General features: G+C 42.0%; 1 protein-coding gene across 5 annotated transcripts in view; it reads right to left on the bottom strand.

The window, feature by feature from the left end:
- The window catches only part of RUNX2 (RUNX family transcription factor 2), a 222708-nt gene that overhangs the window by 66990 nt on the left and 129116 nt on the right, over positions 1-26602 (bottom strand). For 2 of the 5 annotated variants that reach the window (XM_034060741.1, XM_034060742.1), the window contains one exon: positions 1415-6287. The exons of the other annotated variants lie outside the window; for them this stretch is intronic. In XM_034060741.1, the coding sequence (XP_033916632.1) occupies positions 5809-6287 (479 nt within the window). In that variant the 3' untranslated portion in view covers positions 1415-5808. Of the gene's footprint in view, positions 1-1414; positions 6288-26602 lie in introns of those variants that run through there. 5 annotated transcript variants of the gene reach the window in all.

Raw genomic sequence — 26602 nt, 5'->3', positions numbered from 1 at the left:
CAAAGTCAGTCAGATTTTAGCTTAGACAAGCTGCAGCAGATAGCTCTTAGCCTGACTCACCAGGCCATGGGATAATTTGGAGGGGACCATGGGAGATCTCCAGGCCAACATTCTGCTCCAGCAGTTTCAGCTCCAGGGACAGACCAGGTTGCTCTATGCTTTACCGCAGGAGTTAGGTCCTGTAAACCTCCAAGAACAGAGGTGGCACAACCTCCCCAGGTCCCTGGTTCAACCACTTGACCATATGAAATGGTAAAAAATGTTTATTTCTGGATTAAGTGACCATGAAAGCAAGAGTATAATGAACATCCATCTGTGCTCTGACTAGCTGAGATGGGTTAACCTGAGTACAAGAGGGCAGCAGAAAGTCTTAGCACTAATGTTTGTAGCAGAAGTCCATCTCCATCTGCCCAGTTTATATGACAATTATACCACAGAGCACTGATTGATTTTCTTGGTTCTTCACTGTAGGATAAAGCTTCCCTAAAATCAGGACTCAGATTATGGGCTGGGATAAAAGCACCCTTGAAAACCCCCAAACATTATTTCAGTCTTTGACTAGCACACAAGAAACGCGTAGGTCCATGGCAAAGCCAACAGAGTTCACAAAATCAGTATGAGAATCATTTAAACTTCAATGTTAAAGGTTTATTTAAATTATCAGAACCCCATGCCTCTCTTGCAGAGTCAAGAAATAGCTAAAAAGGATAAGAACTTACTATGAAACCAGGCACAAGCTTGGACACAACTCTTGTCCTCTCCTCCTGCACACAGCCTTAGGTGAACTTCACCTTCATTAGCTGCATCTCCTCCTACTGCTGACACTAGGCTGGCAGAAAAATAGCCTCATTCTCCAGTCCCCTACCTCTCCATGTATCTTTTGCTGCTTGGAAACTGTTCTTGCCCTAGGCCATGCAAATCACAAGATTATCTGTAACAGCATTCCTCAAGTCTGACCAGGAAGAGGTGGGGATAGTGCAACCCCCATCCTGGAAAAGAGCCACAAGACCCAATCCGTCCTGCCTGGTTTGGAAATCTATCCCAGTTTTTCCTATAGTTCAAGCTCTGCCCACAGTGCTCTGGCACCAGAATGTCCCAGCTAATGCCAGTTGTTAAGTTTCAGAGTTAACGATCTAGCAAGAGCAATGGAGCAGTTTGCACTCCTCTAAGCAACACGGGTTTTGACAGTTTGCAGACTCAGGAGAAGAAGTAACATTTGAGATCAGATGCAGAAGATACCCTTTACCATCCACAGGCATGGATATTTGCTTTTTATATTTAATTGGAAACTTAAGCACTGCAGGAATCGATGGTGCCACTACGAAAGGCCCACTACTTTGTCCTACCATGTACTTACTTTACCCTGCCTGGTGCTAAGAAGAGACAGTGGAAGAAAAAGAAGCATGGAAGAACATTAACAAAAAAAAAGCCATTTTATTGAAAATGAAATTCAAACTTCAAATTAATATTACAATCATGAGAAAATGCCAAACAATTCAATTTACAGTTGCAACATACAATACAAATAGTCCCTTTGAAGTTGAAGTAAACTGATCCACAATCATCATCTGTGGCATAAAGCAGAGTGTGTTTGTACAATATGTGCATGAGAAGCAAATCTTGGGTGACAGCATTTGAAAAAATAAAAAAATTAAAGCTTGTATTTACACAAAATGCTACAAATATTTTGTTCCAGCGGAAATTCAAGACTGGTAAAGCATATTTAACAACAACAAAAAAGAACTGGAATGTCACTCATATTACCTAAAACAAAAGTTACTGTAAAAGTATGGGTTTGGCTGATATACTTAAAAGTACTGCATTTAAAAAAAAAAGCAAAGAGTTATCTGTAAACATGGAAGTAAACAAACATCTAAAAAAGATCTCAGAAAATGTTAAAATGAAATGCATTCTATTCAAAAACAACAAGAAATTCAGGGGTTCAGAGAATGGGGCTTCTTTGAGCTCATGGCTGATCCAGGTTTAATTATTGCTTTTGCTCATGGTTTGTTGGCTGCGTGCAGCCCGGCACAGGGCTAAGCTTTGCTTTGCTAAGTGTGAAAGTGCAAAATTTCCCCCCAGAGATGGTACCTGTGGAAACCAGTTAATCTTTGCTCGGGGGACTGCTGCCCAAAAAGTTCCATACTAAGACAGACACAGCAGCTGGTCCTTTAAAAGGAACAATAAACGTCACACGAATGATGCTGTGGGTTAAATAATTTGCTTTACTCATCCTTCCTGACCCGCTGACCCCAATCTGGTTACTCTAGGAGGAGGGAGAGGAGGATTTAATCCTCCATTCAGCAAAAGGGACATCATGTCTGTTGTGCTGGAAGTAAATCTTTGGTAGGATAAGAGAGCTGGAAAGTAAAAAAAGGCCATTAATCTTTCAGTCTATGACCAGTGCCAAAGATTGCCACTGACCAAAGGGAAGGGCTGTTGTATCTTTGAGAAACCTCCTTTCTGTTGATGCTAAGCACCTCACAAAGCATCAAATAATCTGATGGGCTTTACTACATAGTGCTAGTGGCAAGTTTTTTTGGTCTGAAAATCCTGATTCAAGAGCATTTGCAAGTAAATTCAGAAGCATTTTCTAAAAGCTTTGATGAGCATCTCTGTCTCAACCTGTACAGCTCCCTCCATGACCAGCCTGACGTACCGGTTCAGGAGCACAGGGGTCTACTGAAAGTCAAGGAGATGGTGCTCCTCCATCCATAGGTCCTTAGAAAACCCTTTCCTTCCTATCTCAAGCAAGCAGAGCCAGATGCCTGCCTGCATGGTCAGGGAAGCTGAGAGCAGGGATCAGGCTCATGCACCTCAACCGGGCAGAGAAAATATTATCAACATCTGTCCCTAATGGTCCAGTTGAAAAGCCATGGGGACACAATGAGTCCTGTCGGTACTGAGCAAAACAAAAGTTTGGTCTGTGCTGGATTTATCCAGAAACAAAAACCAAGTGCTTGAATTTTACAACAAAGTCTTTAAAAAAAAAAAAAGGAAGAAAAAAAATCTGGGTTGCTGCCTGCAGCCACTCTCAACAACATTTCAACACAAAAGCACCCTAAAAATTACTTAATATGCATACAGTAAACCTTAAAAAGCCCTTCTCAGCAATAACAAATAATGTACAAATATAGTACCTTTTTTTAAATAGGAAACAGCTTGCACTGGCAGTACATCTTTTTCTCTTGCTTACTAAACAAAAAACAAAACTGAAATGTGTAACCAGACACTGGCTTTTTAAGTGCTGCTGAGACTAACAAACGTATTTTACAGTTACAAATAAACGGACAATGGTATGCTTCAAGCTACCACAAACCAACAATAAATAGAATCAATTACAGCTTCCATCTTTGAAGGAAAACTAAGTATTAGAAGAAAAACAAAGTGTCTTACTTATACTTTAAGCATACTTGGTATACAACCTTTAGAAGGCAAAGACTTTATTAATTTTTTTAAGAGCACATCATCACACAAGTCGGAGGGATGTACCACGCTAATGTCAACTCATTTAATAGCTTCGCTATTAACGAGCAGTGATGGTGTTGTCCAGCTCTGTATGGCTATGCCCATCATTGATCTACCGAGATACTCTGGAGGTAGCCCAAGTACAGCCAGGAGCAGCGTGGTGGCCGACAGCCCCCTGAGGAGGCTGCGGACAGCAATGGCTAAGGCAGGGGAAGGAGGCAGCACTGGCAAACCCCATCACCATGTGCTGAACATCCCGCTAAACCAGACTTAGCATCACTTGCTTGGGGATAGCCAGGGCCAGGCAGCTCAGCTCCCACCACATCCAGCTGATGCCGCATCACCTCCCTGTTTGCCCTAGCAGCCAAGGGTTGGGAAAAGTTTGGGCCCCTCCACTGTATAGTTTGGCAGCAGACAGGCTGGTTAAGGGTTTTGCGCACAATCTGCTCTCCCTGTATTGTACTTGGGATCCCCAGGGTGGCTTTTAAGGTGACTTTTTCTCTTCAGCATTTGCAGAGGTGAGTATTGCTGCCCTTGTGCTTGTCTCTCTAATACAGCAACAGCCACATCAGCTTCAAAGTCAACACTGCATTCTTACAGCTGTAGCATTTAATGCTAATGGATGGTGATTTGCTACCAGGCAGTTTCTGTCTCAAGTTTTGAACCATTTTATTCCATCAATGGGCTGAAATTGCAAGGGGAGGGGAAGAAGATTCACCAATTCCCCCTTAATCCCATTTCTGAGATACTTAACAATTCAGTAGCTGTAAAATATGGGCTTTGAAACCATTTTGATTTTTCTCTGGGGAAAAAAACCCCAAAAAACTGTTGAAATTCAAATCATGCTGTCAAAACGGAACATTCGAAATAAGAATACTTTCAATTTTGCAGTTCTGAGAAAAAATCCTGGGAGAAGAAGAAATTAGGGGAAGGCTGAAAATATTTCATCCTTCCTACCATTTTTCCAGTGTCTCCACAACTACTGATTAAAAGGCAAGACTGTGTTGAAGGCAACCAGAGAGCTAATAAAAATATTTCAAACACAATATTTCCTTCATAAGTTATAGAAAAAGATCCTACATCCAAAATCATTTGATGTGGATGTATTTGGGTTGGCTTTGTTGTTTTTAAGTCACATTGTAAACTGGTTCACACTGGGACTGCTTTTCAGAGTTGGGTAAAGGTTTGAGATTTACATCATTGCAGAAATGTATAAGTCAAAAGAAACAAAACAAAAACACTTTTAGAGACCGAAGTCAATATATCATTACATTAAGAAACGTTTAAAGGGTCCAAATGTCATTAAATAATTATAAATATTCTTTTAAAGTTATATGATGATTCATGTTAGCAAACAACCTCAAATTTTACACATTTATAATTTAAAAAGAAAAAAATAAAAAAGAACATAGCCGAACACAAATACTATGTATACCATTTTGGCTCTAGTAATATATATTGCCATTTTCATATTTTGCATAAGTAACAACATTTTGTTTTTTGTTTTTTAAAGGTTTTGGTTTTCTTTTTGGTTTTTGGCTGACTGAAGGCAAAATGAACGGACACAAAAGCAAAAACGAAACCCCAGGGTCGTCTAGCCTAACTTGAAGACTTGTTCTCTTAATGTACCCAAAAACAAACCAAAAAAGGAATGAACACAGAGAAGTTCCAACCACTATCTGCAGCAAGGCTTGGACAGAGGCTTTTTTTTGGGACAGCTGTTTTCATCTGAATGTATCATGGTAAAACGGAAGCAACTCAATCTTTGCTTTCCTTTTTATGTGCACCAATACAAGCCAGTTGAATTGCACTATGGGTGTGAAGAGGGTCCCATAAGTTGTATGATTGCAACTGTATCTGGAGTTCATGGTTAGGTTTTTATTTGTCAAAAATAAAAGGGAATGCAGCCTTTGCCTTGCATCACCATGTTTCTCCTGATAGCCGGGGAGTCCGTTCTCTCCTCATTGGCAAAAGTACTCACTAGTTATTACAACACTAGACAAAAAAAAAAAAGACAAAAAAAAAAGGAGGGGGTGATTTTCTTGTGTGTGTAAAAAGTACATTTTAAATATAAAACAAGGTAAAACGGTTCCAAGAAAAAAAGAAATATGTGCTTTGATCCACACAATCTGAAACATGGGTTGTGGTGTGTTGGTAACTCGTGTGTTATTTGCGGCCATTATCATCCCACCTACGCAGTTGCACATATTGGTAAAATCTATTTAAAAACAAAAAACAAAAATAAAAACACAAAAACCAGGCACTTCGTAGTTAGTCGACCATTTGTTTGGTTTGGGTTTTTTTTGGCTCGCGGAGGTCGGGCCGGCTACAGAAGGAATCTCAGTACGGCCTCCAAACGGACTCATCCATTCTGCCACTAGAATTCAAGACGGTTGGGGAGCTGCTGTGGCTGCCATCCGCCTCCACACCGTCACTCTGGTTGGGCAAGTTAGGGTTTAACAGCGTGCTGCCGTTGGACGTGGTGGTGCACGGAGGAAGCATCCTGGAGGGGGAGCGGTCCCCTCCTGGCACCATGGGGAACTGGTATGATCCTGATGAAGTGCCATAGTAGAGATATGGAGTGCTGCTGGTCTGGAAAGGTCCACTTTGGTTTTGGGAAGAGCCGGGGTAGGGTGGTGGTAGGTAGGTGTGGTAGTGAGTGGTTGCGGACATACCCAGTGACATGCCTGAGGTGACTGGCGGTGTATAGGTAAAGGTGGCTGGATAGTGCATTCGTGGGTTGGAGAAGCGGCTCTCAGTGAGGGATGAAATGCTTGTGAACTGCCTGGGATCTGAAAATGGGCCCAGCTCTGAAGCACCTAAAAAATTATAACAAAAGACGGGGGAAAACAATTCTGTAAATACCATTTTTTGTATCAAGTGATGATAGAATTCTATTTTTCTAAGAAAACCCACTACTTTTGGCCCCCAAGAGAACAGCAGATCATACCAAATAACACATTGCAAGGAACAGAGTTATACATCTGTCTTCTACAAGTGCTGGGCCAAATTCATCCTCAGTTTAACTCCACCAATGTCAGTGGAGGGAGCAGCATTGCCAATCTGAAGTGCTCAAAGGTCACAAGTCAGGCTGGGGGTGGGGGGGGAAATCTCAAAAATCAAGAGACTGAAAAAGAGCCAAGAGAAAGGTGGATTTGGAGTTGATCTGCCTTCTGGTTTCTGAGCTTTGAAGGTTACGTGTCTCTGCTGTTATGCTATAACCTCACATGAAACTCAGGTCTGGTTGCACATGAAAGCCGAGGTTTCCACCTTAGCACATGCCGTCGGGAGCTGGCGTTTCAAAAAAAGCCGAAATTACCGCTTAACTTGTGATCAAACTACAAGAGTTGGCAACACCAAGTCAGCTGCACCACTGACACTAGGGGAGTTACACCATGGGTGATGAAGACCCACTTCTTGCCAGAAATCAATTTATTTATGGGAGAATCGGCTCAGCTACTTCCTATGGCTGAAAAATATTTGCTGTATCTGGAGGATGGGCAAGGCCACTGAGCTGATAGCAACGATGCAAGTTTTAGTTTTCAGTGCAGTCGATGGAAAATTACAAGCCCAACACTTTTTGCCATTGAAAAAAGTTGTTTTCATATGTTGTCTCTGCAGTCTGGTTGAAAAAAAGACCACACAGTTTATGGCTACTGTGAATGTCTGGATGGTAACGCTGTGAATTGGAGTCTAACACAAAACAGGGATGGGTAAACTCATTTTGCCTAATTTTTATTCCCACATCAAACACCCAAAATTTTGGAGCAGAACTGGAAAGCAAATATTAGTAGCTTGGTGATCCGTTTAGGAGACTGTGGGATGGACAGGAGCAGAAGAGAAAGATGGGGAAAGCTTGTGTTGAGAGAGCCAGAAAAGTGGAAAACAAAATGGGTGTGGGAAAAAGGACCAGAACGGGGGGGTGGGTGGAAGATGGGGGGAGTGTGCAGAGCAGTAGAGGGAATAGAGAGAGAAAAAGCCTAATAACGAAGTACAGTGCAGGAGGCAGATGCATCAGCCAGTATTCAGTATATACATATATGCATACTTATGGAGAGTTGTGAAGAACGGGGTATAAATAAAGAAGAAAAATCATGGAATCAAATGCACTCTCCCTGCACTTCCCAGCTGATACTTCTACAGCTTCTACATGCTGAATACTGAAACAATATGTATATCCTGAATATAAGATGCTTTTCCTTGCAGGGAGGCTTTGTATCAGACCTGCCGACACTGCTGTGTAGAAGGAAGGTCTCTCCAGCCCTTTTGCCCTTGCTCTCCTATAGCATACACAGTGGTGTTGTGACCATAAGCCACAGACTCAACAAACCATGACACCTTGTGAGACACTTGGTGATTTAGATCACTATTCTCTCTGTCCTACCAGCTCATTTAACCCATGCTTTCAACAAAATCTAAAAGCAGCAGAGGGGCAAAGCTCAGGTATAACTAGGCTTCAGGATGGAGGACCTGGGCCGCAGCCAGCCAAGCGTCCCTATCATGCAGCCTGAAATCTAGGGATTACAATCAGAATATACTGAGGACAGAGGCTTAAATGGGCAATAAAAGCCCATTTTTAACTTTGATGACAATGTGATTACTATTATTTTTATCTGGAACTGAATCAGTGACCTACGGGTGAATGGGTCTGTCTCCATCACCAACCCCTTCAACCACAGCTCCATGGAATGTAATATAACTTGTACCTTTACAGCAAACACTACTACTTGATGCAACTTCTTTCATTCCCAACTGCAAACAATAGCCAGAGGCGATACCACCCAGATTCAAAGCTGTAATTTTGGAACACTATCCTTTATACTGTGAACAGGTCTGATATGTATCTGGAAATATAAGGTTAGAACATAATTTCCCCAGCTGCTCAAAATACTGAGTTTCAATCTGCTACCGCTTATGCTGCTTTTTTTTTTCCTTTTATTGTTACTGCAACTCTCCCAACATGAACAGAGTTGCTCTCAATTTACCCTGACAGAAGCTAAACAAGACTTCTATAATCAAAGGTAGAGCTGGTAGGAGTGTAAGGGTGTAGAAGAACATCAGCATTTTTGGTTTCTTTGCAATCAATAGCTTTTTTTTTTTTTTCTAAATAACAAACTATGCACACAGGTTACACATTAAAGGGCAATCTGCCTTTCAGGGCTAAATCCAAATATTACCTGTATGGGTCCTGCCAAGAGAACATGTATGTGTTGAATGACTGGGAATGTGCACACCACACGTAAGCATTTCTAATGTGGGGCTACAGATCTCCTTACATACCCTAGTAAATCCATACTTGTTTGTTTTTACTGTTGCTTGTAAAGCACAATCTTATTTACCCAAAGGCCAAATAACCATAACCCTTTCTTATCTCACTCATAGCTGTGTCTGCATGGCTCCTGCACACTCACTTCTCCACCCCCACTTTTGCCCAAATACCTTTTGCTATCTCCCCAACTCCCTGCACAAGCTGCGATTTGTTCACAGAGTTCCTTATCTCCATTGTGTAAAGATATTTTTGGAGATCAGGATTTTTCTGTGTTGCCTGTTCTAAAGTCTCCTTTCTAAGTAACTTAATGAAAAGTCACCTCTAAGTCTCAGCTTCTTGCCGAGCTCACCACTACACAATCTCACTGATGCATTTTCCTTCTCCTCCCTCTGTGTTACCTCCTGAGTTAAAGTTGATTTTGGTTCTAACTTGGAAACAACAGAGGCATATTCATTTGTATATGTTTAGCTCCTTGCTGGACTGGGAAGATAATAGCTTTTCTGGGTATGGCACCCATCTTTGTATACCTAGTTGTGCACAAATAGCGATGTTGATCAGCGATACAGCAACATGACAGTACAAGTAAATAATTTATTTATTCCTCTCCCCAGCAGGATTAAAGATTTATGCTAATTTCCCCTCCATCAGAGCAAGAAAATAATTTGCATCTGTGAATTCCCACTCTCGTGATAGCTTGTATTAAATGGGTGAAGCACAGATCCTCTGCCCTACATTGTGGCCGCAAGATTGCGAAACCAAACTTCTGTGAAGAGACTCTATTTTCTGCTGTCAGGAAGAGAGACATGGCTATGAGCACAGCCAGCAATCTTTTCCAACAGTCTGATCAGCTAACAGTGCCTGACAATAGCAAAAAATAAAGTCCATTTTTTAAAAAATCCCTTAACTTACGAAAGAGTCCAGGTTAAATTGTTTTTAATTCTCCCAAGCTGATTCCTCTCTATCTCTAACACAACCTGGCACTCAAGTTTCCTGAGAGCTATATGTTTAGAACAGAAAAGTGGTCATGTTAATATCCAATATATATGCTAACATCCTAGATTCAAGAATACTGCTCCAGTGTGTTTCATATTTAGCATAAGAACAATTAAAATTCCATGTGGTTTCACTTATTTTGATGCAGAAGCCTCATTAAAAACCCTAGACTTGGGTATTTGCCAGCAGCCAACTAAAATGGTTTTGCATTCACATTTAAAAAACAATTTTACCTGTTGCAGCTTTGCAGCTCCACCATTTACAGCTGAATGTATACCTTGGCTATTTCTCGTTTTCATTTTACAGATGCTAGCTAATGCCAGTTAATGTTCACTTCTCAATTAATAAGCTGTGCTTGTGGTTTGCAGAAAATAAGGCAACAAATTTCTGCCAGGTTTACAGCACTTTGGCCAATCACTTCCAATTATTAAAGATCATAATGTACCATGGATAGATTAACTCCTTGTGAGCACAGCAAGCTGACATCTACTTTAAAGAGTTACAGGATAATTTTATAACTTACAAATACAGCAATTTGCTTTGTCATTTTATGCTGCAAGGTCACTACCCAAAACCCAGGTCCTCTTGGCTAATTGCATAGGGTCTGACAGGAAATGTTTAGCACATCAAGTCAATGCAAAATCATTGTACACAAGAAAAAAGAGTAGGGCTATATTCAAGTGTCACTGAAAAGTCTGTCTCGAGGAAATTCAACTACATATGGTTAAATACATTTACCAGTAGCTAAATGATTCACTTGTGTTTTGGGGAACTTCAGTGTTAAGACATTCGCTGAAGTAAGTACTAGGTTTTGTGGGGGTTTGTTCAACAATTTGATTCAGGCTGGAACATAGCACTAATTGATCTATTAAAACTCTTCTTTTCCTTCCCTACCAGTTACGTCTATGAATTATATGTGCAGCTTGGATTACTTACAGCTGATAATATTGCCTCGTATGAAGCATGCCACACACTTCACATGATGAGACGATTTCCAGTCTCTTACAGCTTTGCCAGGCTTTAAACGTTCTGGCTGAAATTGTCCATGCTGGGAGTCTGTCTCAGGCTAAATTGTGATTTATGCATTTATTTGTTTTTAAAATTTCAGCTGAAACTCTTCTGCTGGGAAAAATATATTGTTTTACTAATCTTAAACTTGGAGGAGCCTTCCTTTGAAAAGCTGTACCAGTTCCATGCTTTGAAGTAAGAACTTGAACTTTGGAATAGGAGTGGCTTTTTGTGTGAAGAGATGTTGCCATGAAAATCCAGCCAAATATGAACAATTCTTAATTATTCTGACTAAAAATGGGCAGAAGAGTCTGTGCCCCTACAAAGACACTTGTCCAGAGACTGGAATGAAATCCAAGAGTCCCAGGTCCTGGATTTTTTCTGCAAATATTGCTGAAATAAGGGAACCTTCCCACCCATCCCTGTGCCAGTCCTGATAGAGAATCAGTCCATTGGTGGCTCCATTCACTGGAGTGGCAGAAGTCTGAGTAGAAAGAGTCCACGTGAATGTTTGTGTGATATTGCAAAGGAAACATTTGGGAAGGCGGGGTGACTTGGGGTTTGCTTTTTTTAGAAATCTGAGAAACTATAAACACAACTAGAGACAAACAAAAGGATATTATTAAGGTTATCATGTGAGGAGTGGGAAAGTTAGTTAGGAAATACCAGCATTCAAGTTACTTTTCCATAGGCACTACAATACAGCATCCAATTGCAGGAGAAGATTCCATTCCTTTTATACAAACTCTGCACACAAGCTGACCCCCTCTGGAGATGTAACAGAGTTGAGGAATAGAGAACACCGTTGTCTATACATCCCCCAAATCCTGTACTGCAAGGAAGCAGAAGGGGTAAAGTGAACGGCGAGGGAGACCAAATTATTTCCTTAGCAAATTGGATTTTATATGTGTTTCTGCCACATGATTCGTACGTGACTCAGTTCAAATCTCTCCAAAGCACATTTTCACTTCTCCCATATTCTGTGCCCAGCCAATACATTGGCTTCTGATCTGCGTGTGTGCTAAATATTCACAGCTGCAGCTAAAGCCAACAGGATTACAGGTCTGCACATAAAGCTAAAGACAGAAAAAAGCCACCATGTTGTAGGTGACATAAAGAAGGTGCACTGAATTACACAAGACCTTACGGTCAGTCCCAGTACTCGTTATAAAGTGGGTTCTTTCTTTCTTGTGAATACTGCAACAAACTGCACACAAATGTTATGGCAGAAATATTAGAGCAAAGCTCATAAAGAAATTAAGGACTTCTTCAGAGAAGAATTTAATGCTCTGCAATAAGAAAGGCCTGAGGAAATGCAAAGAACAAGAAGAAAACAAAATATTGAAGAGATGCTCATTAAGTTAGCACTGTCCATCCTGTGCACTGAATGAGACAGGAATCCCGTGGGAAAAATACCATGTGATCCCATAATTAAAATCTGTAATATAATGCATAAGCAGAATGAGGCTGATTTAAAGTTGCACAGGCAATGTAAGTACTGAGATTTCCCAATTTTTGAGCACTGAGTTTTGCAATCATAAGGATCCTTTGCAATGCATCTGGATAGAGGGAATGATTACTTATTAGCTGGATCTCTGGTTTCCCTCAAACATCATTCTGCATCAAGGGGAGAGTGTTACTTTCCTCTTCATTTTGTTAAATTCCTGGCATCTGCCCCTGCTAATAAGTGTTTAATGAATCATACATAGCATGACTCTTCTCCTGCCTCCTTCTGGGAGAGCTTTCGACTCCCCAAAGGTGCTGTACTACCTTCCCTCTGGATGCTGCTGCAGGATGGAGCCTGGAACTGAGATTCCCAGGGATCCCAAACCACCTCCTCATGTATCTGTTCTCTGCTGTAGCTGTTAGGTCCTGATCCTGGAACCTATACCAGTGCTCAGCTTCATGCTGGAGCTCAGGGCACACATGCAGCAAGGGTGAGGGTGGTGTAGCAGAAGTAAGGAACAGAGTTTATCCCTCCCTGGTTCACTTTTGTGCTAAGTTTTCAAATGCCCTTTTCCTCTGTTTAATTCAGATAGATAGATAGATAGATAAACAAATGGGGGCAGGGAAGCATTTTCACATTTGTTTTTGTTTGGTTGTTTTTTTCCTTCATTTTTTTCCCCCAGGTTACCCTATGAAGGTCTCTTGGCAAACAATAGCAGCAGAAAAGGTGTGAACTCCCCCTCCTCCTCTTTCCTTCACCTCAACAAGGTGTTAACTTCAAGGCCTAGTTGGGACCATTTAAACTGCAACATTATTAAGCACAGCAGTCTCACAAAAGTCAGAGGGAGGAAGGAACATTTTAACCCCTTCAGAGCCTCATTTATAACAGGCGAGAAACCTAATTCTAGCACAACTCTTCTCCCCATCCCTTAGTACCCCAGTTCACAGGGTAAACAGCACGCTTGTGACTTCTGGTATTTAGGTAATAGGACTTTGGCATCTAAAATACCATGGATTAATTTGCAGATAGATGTTTTCACTGAATTTATGGCACAGCACCTTAGCTCTTTGCTGGGAGAAACACCCCATAAATAACATAGTTAGCAGCAACCATTAAAGCAGCACTCGGTGCAAATAAAGGAGAGTGTTTCCCAAGCAGAGCTGTTACATTGCTTAACAGCAAAATCGGGGTCTCTTTGCACTTCTTCAGTCCAGACTCCATCATTACCTGCCCTGCTACCTCAACAGGACTTTCCTGCTGAATGAACTGTGCTGGAAGGAGGTGATTTTATTCAGGCACCCAAGTCTTGCGGGTGACACCATGCATTTAAACACAGGTGGCTGCTGGCTGCACCTCAAGAGGTAGCTCATCTTAAATTATAAACATCAATGTGTACAAACACCTCCCACGTGTGGAAGAAAGCAACAACAAACCCCTCCTAGGTGGACTGCTGGGAGCAGAAATGGAGCTGTGGAAGCATAAGCTATCGCTGTCTTATCTATACGTGTTGCTTCTTGTGAAGCTTCACTTATAGAGGACTTAAAACCTTTCTAATAAGAACCACAGGAGGGGGACAAATGGTCATATTACAGAAACATGTCCTTGGCTAGTCATTGTGACCTGCCACACCATGGATCTGGTGTGATGGGGAGCCTCTGAACTTCTTGGTCCTTGCTATCTCAGTGACTTCAGTCTGGAGCTGTCACAGGTGATTTGGGTGAAAGGGAATTGGCAGTATATCAAAATCCCACTGCTTGTTTAAAGTCTCAGGCCATCTATGTACTACACTGGAAACAAAAGGTAAGTAACACTTACTGGATGTTAAGTCCAGCAGCTCTGCAACACCGCATGGCACAAACATGCACACAGGCGCATACAGATCTCACTTTTTTCCCCAATTTTTCCTGCCTGAATTTCAGCCCCTGCTGTTTTTCACCAGCCCCAGCCGAAACACAGCGGAAGGAACGTTTGAGGCTTTTCTTGGAGAGCAACCTCAGCAGTGTTGTATACAGCAAGGGGGTGAAACCGCAGGGTTGAGAGCCGCAACACATGCACGGTGATGGTGAGGACAGTAGAAGAGCCCTGTGTAAATCCAGTGAATGGGAAGATAACGTACATTGGGGCTAGCAGTCTACTTCAGTACCTCTTATTTTGCAGAAAATGTGCCTTAACTACCCAGTATAAATATTTGTTTCCAATGTTGTCATGAATTGTACTTTTCCACTGCATGCTAGCAGCGACTCAGAAATACCATCTGATCCTCAAGCAGACACAAAGAAACTATGTTTGGAGAGGGGGGGAAGCCCTTGGCACTGCTCTGTAATTTCACCCTTTAAACCCCTATTTTTTCCTCCCCATACAAATTTTCTTTTCCAATCTTGTACAGCTAACACACGTCCCTCCTGAGGACAGAGGATTCCTTGCTGGTTCTTGATTAAGAGACTTAGGAAGCTGGGAAGGAAGATATTCTTTGAAACTGGATCTACTGTAGGATGGGAGCCAGCACACAGGACACCGTGTCTTTCAGAAAGGGCCACACACAGTGCCACTCTAGTCATATGACTTCTCTGTCACATCCTGAAGCCATTTCCAGCTCGTGTGCGAGTTTGTACTCCCATTTAGAAAAGGATGGGATATATTGGGAACACACATATGGAAACACTTTCAGGGAATCAGTTTCCATGAAATCCATAATAAGCCAAGTGGCTTCAGATGTGGCAGCGTGCCTCAGATTAGCCAAAAAAAAAGGGGGGGGGGAAAGAAAAAGAAAAAAAAAGGACAAATCTACCCTTTCAGCCCTTATTTCAGTTTCAAGGGGGAGGAAAGAAAGAAAAAATTAAAAACCACTAATGACTTATGGCTACCAAAACAGGGAGCCACAAAAAAACCCAACTAACAACAGCATTCATCCCTCCCGCAAGTAACTGAGCTGTTATCAGTGCCCCTGTGGTTCCCTGAAAGCCCTCCTGGCATCCAGGAAGATGCTGAGCACACTGAGCTCGCCCTGCCTACTCAGTGCCCATTTGGGCAGGGCACCACAGTATGATAAAGTGTGGGCAACTAAAAGCTTTTCCAAAAATTGCAGCTTGGTGACACACGGTTCATTAAGTGAATCTCCCAAGAAAGGTTGGATTCAGGAGAGGACATCCTTTGGATGGGGTCCACTATACCTGGGTGATATTAAAAGCCAGATTTATGGCGGGGATGACGCGTGTTAGGCAGTGATTTGAGGCAAGGAGTTGGTATCATCTCTCTAATATGCTCCAGCAGCCAGGAGCCAGAGGTCGAGTGCAATCCCTCAAGTGCCCTCCCTCATGGGTACCAGTGAGCAGAAGCCAAGGAGTGCACTGCCCAAGGCAACCCCAAACAGCATAGCAAAGGGCTGGAGGCTGCATCAGTCCTGAGCAGGAGGGAAGCAGCCAGATCATCTGAGTTAGCATGGTGATGGAATAATTTCTGCATGACCAAGGAAGCAGGAAGAAGCATGGAGCAAGTGGCAGGAGTTCAAACGGAAACTGAAGAGATGCTACGTGCATCTCTGTGACAGCTAGCCATGTTTTTATCATGAGGAAAAAAAACAGGGATTTGGCTGCTAATTGGGGATGTATCCTACAAACCCTACTTTTCCTGACAAACAAATGACTCCACAAATAGTCCCTCTGTTTTCAATAGGGTTTATTTGCAGCATGAGGGACCACCCAACATGAGAGGATCAGGCCCTACACTTCCTTGCTTTGCAGCTCACTTAAACCTTCAACAGATAAATCTGAACTTGAAAATCGCCACGAACTGCAAAGGCTTTTCCTTGCTGCTGCTGGAAAAGCCCTAGACGAGGAGCTCTGTGGAACGGTCTCATGTGCTATTAATACGATGCTCTCCCCGACTTCCGCCTCCGAAATGGGGATTTGCGATTTGTTTCTCAGGCTGTTTCTTTCCACTCAAGCCTCAGCACAGTAAACTAACTGAAAACTTCTGCATCAAGGAGAAGGTCTCTTTTAAAGTTTTGCTTGGCTTTGCTTTCAAAGACTTGTCTGTATATTTTAGAATATGTAGAATTTGCCTTTGATTTAAATCTCTCTCGTAACAATAGACAAGAAACGATTTCTCTACTGAGCGATTTAAACAAAAACAAACATATTTTGGTTACCCGGGCCTTGTTCTCTAAACACTATTTTTTTCTTTTTTTTTTTTTCCAGAGAAAACTCAAACTGTACGAAATGTTACACTTCTGGCCAAAAAAAAAAATGAAATTCACAAATGCAGATAGTCCCATTTTGGTTTTCCCGAGCAGTATCATACACGGATGAAAGAAAGGCACCTCCCCAGCCCCCAGACATCCATAAAACACAAAATCCCCAAACCTAAACAATTAAAAACACACGTTTTCCTCTAAAATTACTTTTCCCTTCAACAGACATTTTCAGCCTCAGTCCCTGCCTATGTCCAGGGCCATGATATTGGGGTTTTTTCTCCTCTCCAACATGAAGTTCTGTGTCCCCAGAGGGTAAACAGACACACCTCATCCTGTGGGGAGGCAGCTGAAAGTGGCTGCTTGTATCTGAAGCAGGAGCTGGAACGGACCATGCAAGAGCAGCTGCTCTGAAGGGCATGAGGATGCTTAGCCCACAAAGAGGTTCTGGCGATTGGAGATAGGAAAGGAGAGATACCAGGGAAGCATTTCCATCTTAGGTTAAGGATTTTAGCAGCAGGCGAAATAACGCTGTTGGAGTGAAAACAGTGGAAAATAACTCACGCACTGACGGCCAATTTTTTCCTTTACAATGAGAACACATTTCCCCCAAGTAACACAAACAGCGGTAACACCAGGCTCTGATAAAATGGTCAAACATGTCATCACGACTCAAGGCCCACCAGTCAAAGGAGTTTCATGAGGCTTACGGTGCAAAGGATCCCTGTGGGGAGATGTGTGGGTGAACACTGAGCTGTACCAGTGCACCCATCTCATGGGGCAGAGCAAGAGCAGCTCGGGACATCCCAGTCCTTGGTGTCACAGGAGCAAAGCTGTGGCTCTCACCAAGAGCAGGTCTCACCACTATGCAATACAACTGCGCCCAGTTTTGGGGAGACAGAGGAAACCTTTGTACACAACTCCTGGGCTGTTTTCACTACAGCTGCTGCTCTTATATCCAAGAGTCAAAAATACTGACCAGTGAAAAGACCTACAGAGGTTTCAGTACATACATTTAGGCTCTCAATGCCTGTTTAGATACCAAATTGCCATCAAATTCAGCAGGATGCCAAGAGCTAAATACAGTTGTAAGCAGGGATAGAGGAGTTGTATCCCATTTTATATTCAGCATTGCACCACTTTAACAATATATGATTTTCAATCTTACTTAATAAAAGCAGAGTAAAGCCTGTCATATATTTCTTTTTATTCATTTCAGACCTAAGTTTCTTACTAAGTTAAGGCAAACTACTGTTAAGTTACATTTCAATCCGTTATAAGCTTGCCGACACAGCATCTCCATTCATCAGCTAAGCTGAAGCTTAAACCAGCCCAACTCTGAACACCTCTAAATAAATGCTTCTTCTCCATAGTATAAAATCTGAATATGGCTTTTATCCTCCCAGGAAACTGGTGATGAGAAAGAGAAACAGACTTCGGTCTGTAGTAGCTCGCATCATAAACATGCTTTAGGCTGTTTGCTGTATGAAATTAGGCTGTACCACTAGCAGCTCAAATCACTACTGATCCTCTAAACTTAAAATCTAAGTTACCATGTCTCAGATAAACCACTGTAACAGTCACCCGAATAGCCACTGCTCATGGTAGCATCTCATCTGAGATACCACAATCTGTAACAGAGGATTGAGTTAAATCTTACCGCCTTGTGCCTGCCATAGGCTCTAGAAATGCACACTCCTACCAAAGTATAACTAAGCCTGTAGTTAAGTTCGGATAGCCAGACCAGTCTCTGCATTTGCTTTATTTCAAAAGACAGCTTGAGTAACTTCTAACAGGGCTGGTAACAAGTGTGTCATGGAGATCCTGCACAGGATAATGGCACACTGGCAAAAAAAGCATGTGTTATTTGGGAATTTAGAAGGCCAGATTACCCATCAGAGCTATCAAAAGGGTAAATGTGATGCACTGCTTTCTGGCTCTTGCTACTGATTTGTTTTGTGAATTTGGGCATATAATTTGATTTTCCTGGCTAAATTTCGCCTGCTATAAGATGGATATTTTAATACTTCGTATTAGCCAAGTGACAAAGGTCAGTAGTGCAGCTTGGAAAATACTATGAATCCTTTGTTGGAAGATGTTATAAAGTTATGAAGATTAACAGAAAAACCCATCAGACATCTTTTGTAAGCTCTTCAACCGGTGAAGACAGAAAAGGTGGAAGTCAGAAAGAGTGAACAGAACCTGGCTTAAAATAAACTTTCATACACAATCCTGATATCTGAAATACAAAAGTCAGCCTGTATTATTGCCTTCAGTTGTCTTCATCTGCCTGAGAACTGCTTTAAACTGAACCCCCTCCAGCGCATCTGCAGAGCAGACTGGTGAGAGCAGAAGCTGGCGCGGCTGAGGACCAGGCGCTGTGCTCCAGCTCCACTGTGGCTGGAATGGCTTCCTCCATGGGCAAGCAGCCTGTCCTCAAAACAGCTCAAAACCAGTCTCGCCCACCTACATGGGCCAGGCCAAACTAGGAACTGGTTGGGTTTGGACTACCCTTAAACCCAGCTTCCTATCTAATTTTGGAATCTAATACAGTGGCTCCTAATTAGGCTCCAGTGGTACTTAGATCCTCCGCTGCGCTCCTTTTCAACCATAAAAAAATCTGCATCATGGGTTGGCGTCTAGCAGGAATTAAAATGAAAACAAAAACAAACAAAAAAATCCCTTTAGAGGGAGATATTTGAGAGAGGAAGAGGGAAGAAAGGGGGAAGAGAGGTGCTTTTTTCCTACTGCCAGGATTCCTCTGTGGCTCCTCAAGCCATGCCAGCATCCACATCACAGTTCCCGGGGACTTCCTCTGAGGAGCTCCTGTGAGATGCCTCTTCCAATGAGCCATTTCATCTCAGGCTTATGTTGCAGAGATTTTGGGTCAGCAGCCCTCCTGCTGTTTCTGAGGCACTTGTTTTCCTTCCTATTTGGCAAACCTTTGCAGAAGGTCTAATTTGCAGCCCTTAGTCCCTAGCCCAGATCACAGCCTTTGCAAGCTGCACCCTAGAGGCTACCTAAATCCTTTTGGTCTTTCCCAATGAGGTTTCTGCTCTATGCATTCCCTCTGTCAATGCTGACAAACCCTACACAACTCTAGGTCTATTCGCTATGCTGCAGTGGTAACTCCGACTTTATGGCCAGCTGTCTCATTTAGAAGCCCAGTGATATTTCCATGTATTCATAAAGCCCCATCAATTCTCAGGCATTTACTCATGTATATAATGTTAGCTTTGACTTCCTTTAAGTTTATTTTCTAAAAATCGTTTAACTGCACCAAAATTATCTATTGCAATCTTAATCAAGTTTTTTGGCTGGGATTTTTCCTTCATTGGAACGTGGTTTTATTTTTGTTTTCAGTGGCAGCAATACACATAACTGGCTACACTTAACAGGAATGACCTACAGATGTCTGGTCCTATTTCTGTGCAGAAAGGTACAGATCATATGATCTCATGAGGTTTCTGTCAGTCCTGTATAACTACAGAAGAATTGATCTAGCTCCTCTGGGGTTATCCCTACCTATGTAGTAGGTAAATAGATTGTCAGAACTCTATCAACAGCTGTTAAATACAGTGATCCAGCTTTGGAAACACCATCAGCTTGGGAATATCTATGTTCTGGTCTTACAGTCCAGGAGAACCAAATGACCACGTTTGGCAATGCCAAGAAACTGATGTGTGCTGGATGGACCTTTGGTCTAACCTGGTGGGGTTTATCTTCTGCCCCATTCACCTTTTTCAGTGATGATGCTGATTCTGGCTTGCCTCATATTACAGGCTCTAACAAGCAGCACTGTGGTTCCTTTCCTACCTTCCCTGAAGCTTGGCAGGAGATGAAGAACCACAGAGCTATCTCAGGACCCTCCTCCAAACATCCTTGTACTCCCTCTAAGCCGTGCTCACTACTACCCAGCTGCAGCCACTGCTATGTCCTCACTGTCTCTCTTGGTGTTTCCTCAATTCCCTCTTCTATTCTGTTGTACAGCTCATAACCAGTTGTACTGTATTTAAGAGTGCAAATTCATAAAGGGCAAGACTAACTCCTCTTTTTTGCCCTCCTCTAATTGTAGTCCTTAGCACAATGGGATTGGACTTCCAGAAACTACCACAATACAAACAATGTTAGTAGCCTCTGCATATTCCGTGGTCAGTGGTGACTCCAGCAAAAGCCCATTAGCTATTCACAAATACAACCATTACTTTGATCACTGAACCACATTGCCTGCAATAACCAAACTTGGGTGCTCCAGCCAAAGTCCAAATCTCATGTGAAGTCTTCTAAGAGGACTGATCTCTAGTTTGCGGAAATCTTTCAATCCCATGTTTTGCTTTCAACACAAAACATAATTTCAGCATAGAATTAAATACATCAAGCTGTTATTTTACAGACATCTGTCACCTAAAAATTATGTGCCTTATAGATTTGGTCCTGTACATGTGCTGCAATGCTGTTTTCCAAGCAAGCCCATTGTGCAACCTAGTTATATGAACCAAAACAATGTGGACGTACCTTTAGCTGCCAGCTTCATAATATTCTACCAATTTTAGACAGTGCTTGTTTTATAGAAAAGGGCACAAAAAAGCACTGATGCCTACGGATCAGACAGCAATAGCCCAATTAACCATTAAAAATAGTAAGTGGAAACCATGCATGTGGCATCACTAGAGCTTGTATAGGGACTTTTTACCTCAGCTAAATGAAAGAGGTTTTGTGGGTATTGCTCCTAATGCAAGCATACTTCTCACCACCACAGAAATGTGATGTTAAGAGGCAGAAAGATCGATACGAGATGCCGCACCACTTCCATTTTGCTTTCAGAATTCATCTTTATTGCTAAGTCATCCAGGCTGCTCTTTTCTGGTGCTCCCCTTTCTCTCAGTATGGTTGCTCCTCTTTCTCACAAGAGCCCAAAGAGGCTTTTGCCATCTGCCTACATGCAGTACTTCTATATTACAGAATAACATATTACAGCACACATTCATAGCTCCTGCAGGATAAAAGGTCAATTGGGTGGTTAGTGAGAACTTTGGGAATAATAACTGGAAAGCTTGGAGGTGACATAGCTCAGATAGGGCTGAAGACGCACACAATGACTTCTCCACAAGCTCCCTTAAAGTGACACAAACACCCCTGCATTAAATGTATGATGCATTTTTTTCCAGAACTAAACCTTTTCATGCAGTGAGAGCATCACCTGATCCATGCAATACCAAGGACTTAATGCAGTTCCAGCTCTGTATTTGCGAATTTGCCTGTGGAATAAGTATGAATGTGAAGAGCACAGAGGCTGCTGTGGCTGGGGGCCACAGCCTGAGCTGCAGACTTCTCTTTGCTTTTGACAATGCAAAAGTTAACTAAACATGAAGGAAAAATCCCCCTATAGCTGAATTCCTTAAAATGAAAGGTTAAACAGTCTCTGAAAGCTAGGAGAGAATGCGTGTCCTGTTGTCTTATTCCAGAATCTCCACCTAGAGTAGCAGCTGAGTAATTAAATACTTTTTTTTTTTTATATTTAGAAAAACGGGGGGACATTACAATTGGGCAAATACATAACCAGAAAAAATCCTTAAAGGAATTGCAGAAGCCTACAAAGTCAGTGAAAAATGCTTTCTCAGTTCATTTTTCCAGGTGGGTTGGAAAAGTAGAGTCCCACTAGTAAGTCAACCAAAAATAACTCCTTTTCAGCGGATTCCGTAGGAGTCTGGCTGATCAGGGAAGGGAACTTCTGCTATTTAAGGGATCACAGTGAACCCACAGCAAACTTAAATGACCAAAATACTTTTGCACAATGCCCCTCCAGCCTCTTTGCAAGTTGAACCAATTCTGCACCATATAACACCCATATGGCTTCCACCACCTCCATGAGACCCACCACAGCAACCTCCTTTCTCACCCACCTCCTTGTTGTATCTGTCACCCCACAGGAACCCACGCGAACCTCAGAAATAAAAATCAGCACTGCAATCTGGCAGACAAAGTTATAGCAAGTTCAAATGAGTGGAAACTAAAGTTAGACAAATTCAGACTAGTAATAAGACCCACATTTCCAAAGGGCGCTTAATTAGCATCTGTAACCAAAGGTTGTGGTGATTTTGCTTCCCTGGAAATTTTTAAATGAGAACCAACTGAGTTTTCATGTGGTGGTTTGGATTTTTGGTTCAGTTTTGCTTTAGGTTTTTTTTTTTTCTCAAAGGTTATCTTTGAGTTCAAATGAGAGAGAGCTAATTTGGGGAAATCTTTCAGCTGTGCTGAAAGTAGATGACCACATGTGCTTCACTGTATTAATAAGCTATGAATCCATTTATCTGTGGAAAGCTCCTTAAATTATTTTTTCCTGGCCTTTATAGATGAATCTCCCCCATTGTTAAAAATCTTTGCCTTCTACAAAAGCTCCTTTGAGTTTCAGAAGCAGCACAGAGCATCGTATGGGTGCAGGGCCAGGTTCCCCCCAAGGGAACCCTGCAATGCCTGCACACCACTCTTGTGGACAGGGGGAACCTGTCCTAAGCTCAGCAAGGCATCTCTTGCTTTGATCACTACTCTCAGTTTTCTCTAAGTAAGTCTGAAAACAAACATGAAGAGATTTCCAGATTAGCGTTCCCAAATACACTCCCTTTATGCATATGAAATAGTTCCTTCGCTCTTAATGACATCTTTGACAAGCCATGTGAAGGTGCACATCTTCATTTTATCTCATTCATCTTCCTCCCCTTCGCTGCCTATATTGTTTTCTGTGTACACCTTTGTACAACAGAAAGTTTGAACCACTTGCATGGCTCTTACCTTCCTTTTGGTCACCAGTATCAGTCCAGTATCACCAATATTAATGCTCTTTTAAATCTGACAGCTAAGCTGGTGTGACACCAGATCCTTTTCTGCTAAAACATCCACCAAGGGCGGAGAAGATCTGGACATCTGTAAAGTGGGGCCAACAACCATTACTAAACCACTTCAAAAAGGTGTTGTGAAGCTCTGATAAGCTCCAACACTCCCCTCCTGACCAGATTCAGCATAGTCAAAAATGTGAGGAAATTTCACCACAGGTCAAGGCAATTCTGGCTATTTCTACCAGCAGCATATTTTGCCTCTTACACTGTATTTTTCACTGTAAGATTTGCAGAATTGGGCCTTTTAAACTACACAGCTCCTGGAAGGCATGAGACATCTATTTTTCTATCTTCTACCAAACACTGTCACAATTTGAGAAGGACCAAGTTCTCCCACATGTTACAAAATCATTTCATAAATTAAACTTGTGCAATTAATCAAACCAAATTCAGTGCAATACAGACTCAAGGCCACAGAGATTTAAGGGCAAAATAAATGATCCTGACCACCCTATATGTACCAGACAGGATCATGTATGGAGCTAGTTAGATTCCACCTCCATATCAAGACACATGTGGTCCTGCATCAGCCATCACTGCTGGCTCCATCCTAGGTAGAAAATCAATGGCACTTCCACCAAGGGAATGGAGATATCATCACGCCTTTGCATAATGATGAAACAAAGTGCTCAGTCCCACGGCCTTCCTGTTAGGAGCTTATTGACTTTATTGGGAACACACAACTAGGTAATGGCTCTGGATCTGGCCCTTTGAAAGTCTGGAATCAAGTACCCAGTTGCCCCATTAACAATTAGCATTCTGTTTACAAAACCCAGCAGAGTCAGTAAGAATAATCATTACAAAGCATGCTCAGACTGTGATTCCGGTTTAAGTTAATATAATTTTAATGAGTTCTTCAGAAAAGCCCTGGCAATTCTGGAAAATTTCCTTAATTAATATCAGACTCTAAATTAGTAATAAAAAAAAAGCCCTGAATATCATTTGGTCTCAAGCTGGAACTAAAGTATGTTTTGGCATCATTACTAACTGTTAGCAGCAAGTTCTGGAAACAGATGCAAATCTTGATATGTGTCCTAAATATAAAACACATTGCAAAAAAAAAGCTCAGATAAAAATATATCTATACATCCACATATATTTGAGTGTGCTATTTCCTGCCTGTATCAGCAACAAATTTATTCCATTTAAAAACATTCCACTTGTTTCTTTTTGGTATTTTTTTTTTACATCCCTTATTTCAGGAATAAAACTCCTTCCCTCTGCCTTCATTTTTCCTGTTTATTTCCTCTCCTGACAGCCATTTTAAGTAAATGAAAAGGGCTTAAAGACACACATTATAATACTCAAACATCTGAAAATCAGCCGACTTGTTTCACCACCTAAATATGGGTATAGGTACCTAATTTGAGGTCACCCACGCTAGAAAAATTTGGCCTTCATCCTTGAGGTAGGTATAATGCAACGCATCTTCTGGACAATTACTCCAATGAGAGATTCTACCCAGCAGAGAGGCTGCTGCTGAAACCCCACAGACGAGTGCCAAGGTACTGAGATTCCCAGGTGGCACCAAGTGGGCAGGAGACTAAAAATGGACAGCCTGCGGTAAACAAAATAAATAGAACCGCTGAAAAATAATGAATTAAAAAAAAGAGGCAAGTCACAAGTTTAGGGATGGTAGCAAAATAAGTGGGTTGTTTCTGAAGGCCTGAGCTCCCCCAAGTTCTTGAAGTGCCTTAACTCAGTGCCACCTCACCGGGAAAGCATTGAAACTTAGCTAGGAGAAATGGAGACAGAGACAACCTTGAGTCTTTCAGCTTCCATTAAAAAGGAAAAAAAATAACGAAGACAGAGTGAAAATTGTTATAGTCACCAAGAAAAACATCACAGTGTAGCGAGCACACCAAAAACAGAACTGGCTTCTTGGGTTTGCCAAGAGCCTGAGACAATATTGCTGAAGCGTGAACTGCTCATTCATTTCAGGAGCTGCTAACACCAAGGCTGTTGCTGGCAACAGCCACTATATTAACCATTTCTCTGCTTCCCAGAGGACATAAAGAACAAAAGAACTGTATTTTGAAGACAGTGTTAACACCTTCTCCTGTTAAGATTCCTGTCCTGAAATGTGCTTATTGCCCACAACATTTAATGAAGTTAGTAGAAATTAAGGGATGCAAGAGTCGCTACTTTGCATGACCACCATTTTTACTTAGTAGCTATAAAGTTTTCTGAGTGACTCAGAAGAAGATAAACATTTTTTCATTTTTGAAGTAAGCATTTTTTCAAAGACCAAATTCCCCCCAAAGGTAAAATCCTGATTATAAAGATCCTGTGCATATTGAGTCAGTAACCGAAATCCAAGGTAATTCACGTTCAGGATTAGAAACTCAAGACGACAACCAGTACCGCAGCTCAAAAAAAAACAGCCCATCACTGTGAGCCACTTTCTTATTAACATACAAGCACTAAATCCAGAGGTTCAGCTGGAGCTGCTTCCAGTATATGTGGTTTTTTATTTTAAGATTTGTAGGCTTACAAGAATGTAAACTGAATTGTGTAAAGGAACAGTATTGTCATCGATTAGGGCATGGCTGGTATTCACAGGGTTGCATTTACACTTGCCAGCCCCCAGAGAACTGGGAGAGCAGGAATGTTTCTCAAATTCAGTATCTGATGAAGGTCTAGGATGGTCCCAAAAGATGTGGTGATATATACAGAATGAGATGAATTAATGGGAAAGTTTGGCTACACACAAACTAGACAACAGCCCAGGGTCAGGGCCCATTCTCTGGCTCTACACCCAACCAGGATGGTCTGGCCACAGCTATAGTATTAAACCCTGTAAGCCTCCACCATAGGTTGGCTGCCTCCGAGCTATCCATGGGAACAGGTTTGAGGCTTTGCTCACTCCCAAACCACAGCCGGGATCCGTTTGTGACCATGATGGCCAGCCCCACTCAAAACCAACCTCACTGACAATTTAGCAGTACCTGTATTTAACAGCCCAGGCCCTTCCACTGTGTAATTTATTGCTGAAGGTACGACTTGCTGACCACTTTAGTTCAGAGTGGATGGGTCTGCAATCTTCTCTCTTTTAGAGGCTGAGCCCAGCATGTCCCTATTCAGTGACACAGTAAATATGAAGACAGCAAAATCCACCCTGCACACTGAGGGGACTCCAGCGTGTGGGACAGAGATTTCAGGCTTGGTGGCATTATGCCAGCATCCACAACTGACAACTATCTGCAAAGTGTGCAAGTGTGCAGGCTTGAAACGTAGGTTTGGTGATTTGTCCTACTATTCACACTCAGTTTTATTTTTCTCCTCTGTCATACAGGCATTTGTCAGAAAGTTGTGTAGGACAGGCTCCTCCACCA

Source organism: Melopsittacus undulatus, chromosome 3, assembly GCF_012275295.1.
Source record: "Melopsittacus undulatus isolate bMelUnd1 chromosome 3, bMelUnd1.mat.Z, whole genome shotgun sequence".
Classification (NCBI taxonomy): domain Eukaryota; kingdom Metazoa; phylum Chordata; class Aves; order Psittaciformes; family Psittaculidae; genus Melopsittacus; species Melopsittacus undulatus.
This window is presented reverse-complemented; position numbering and strand designations above follow the sequence as displayed.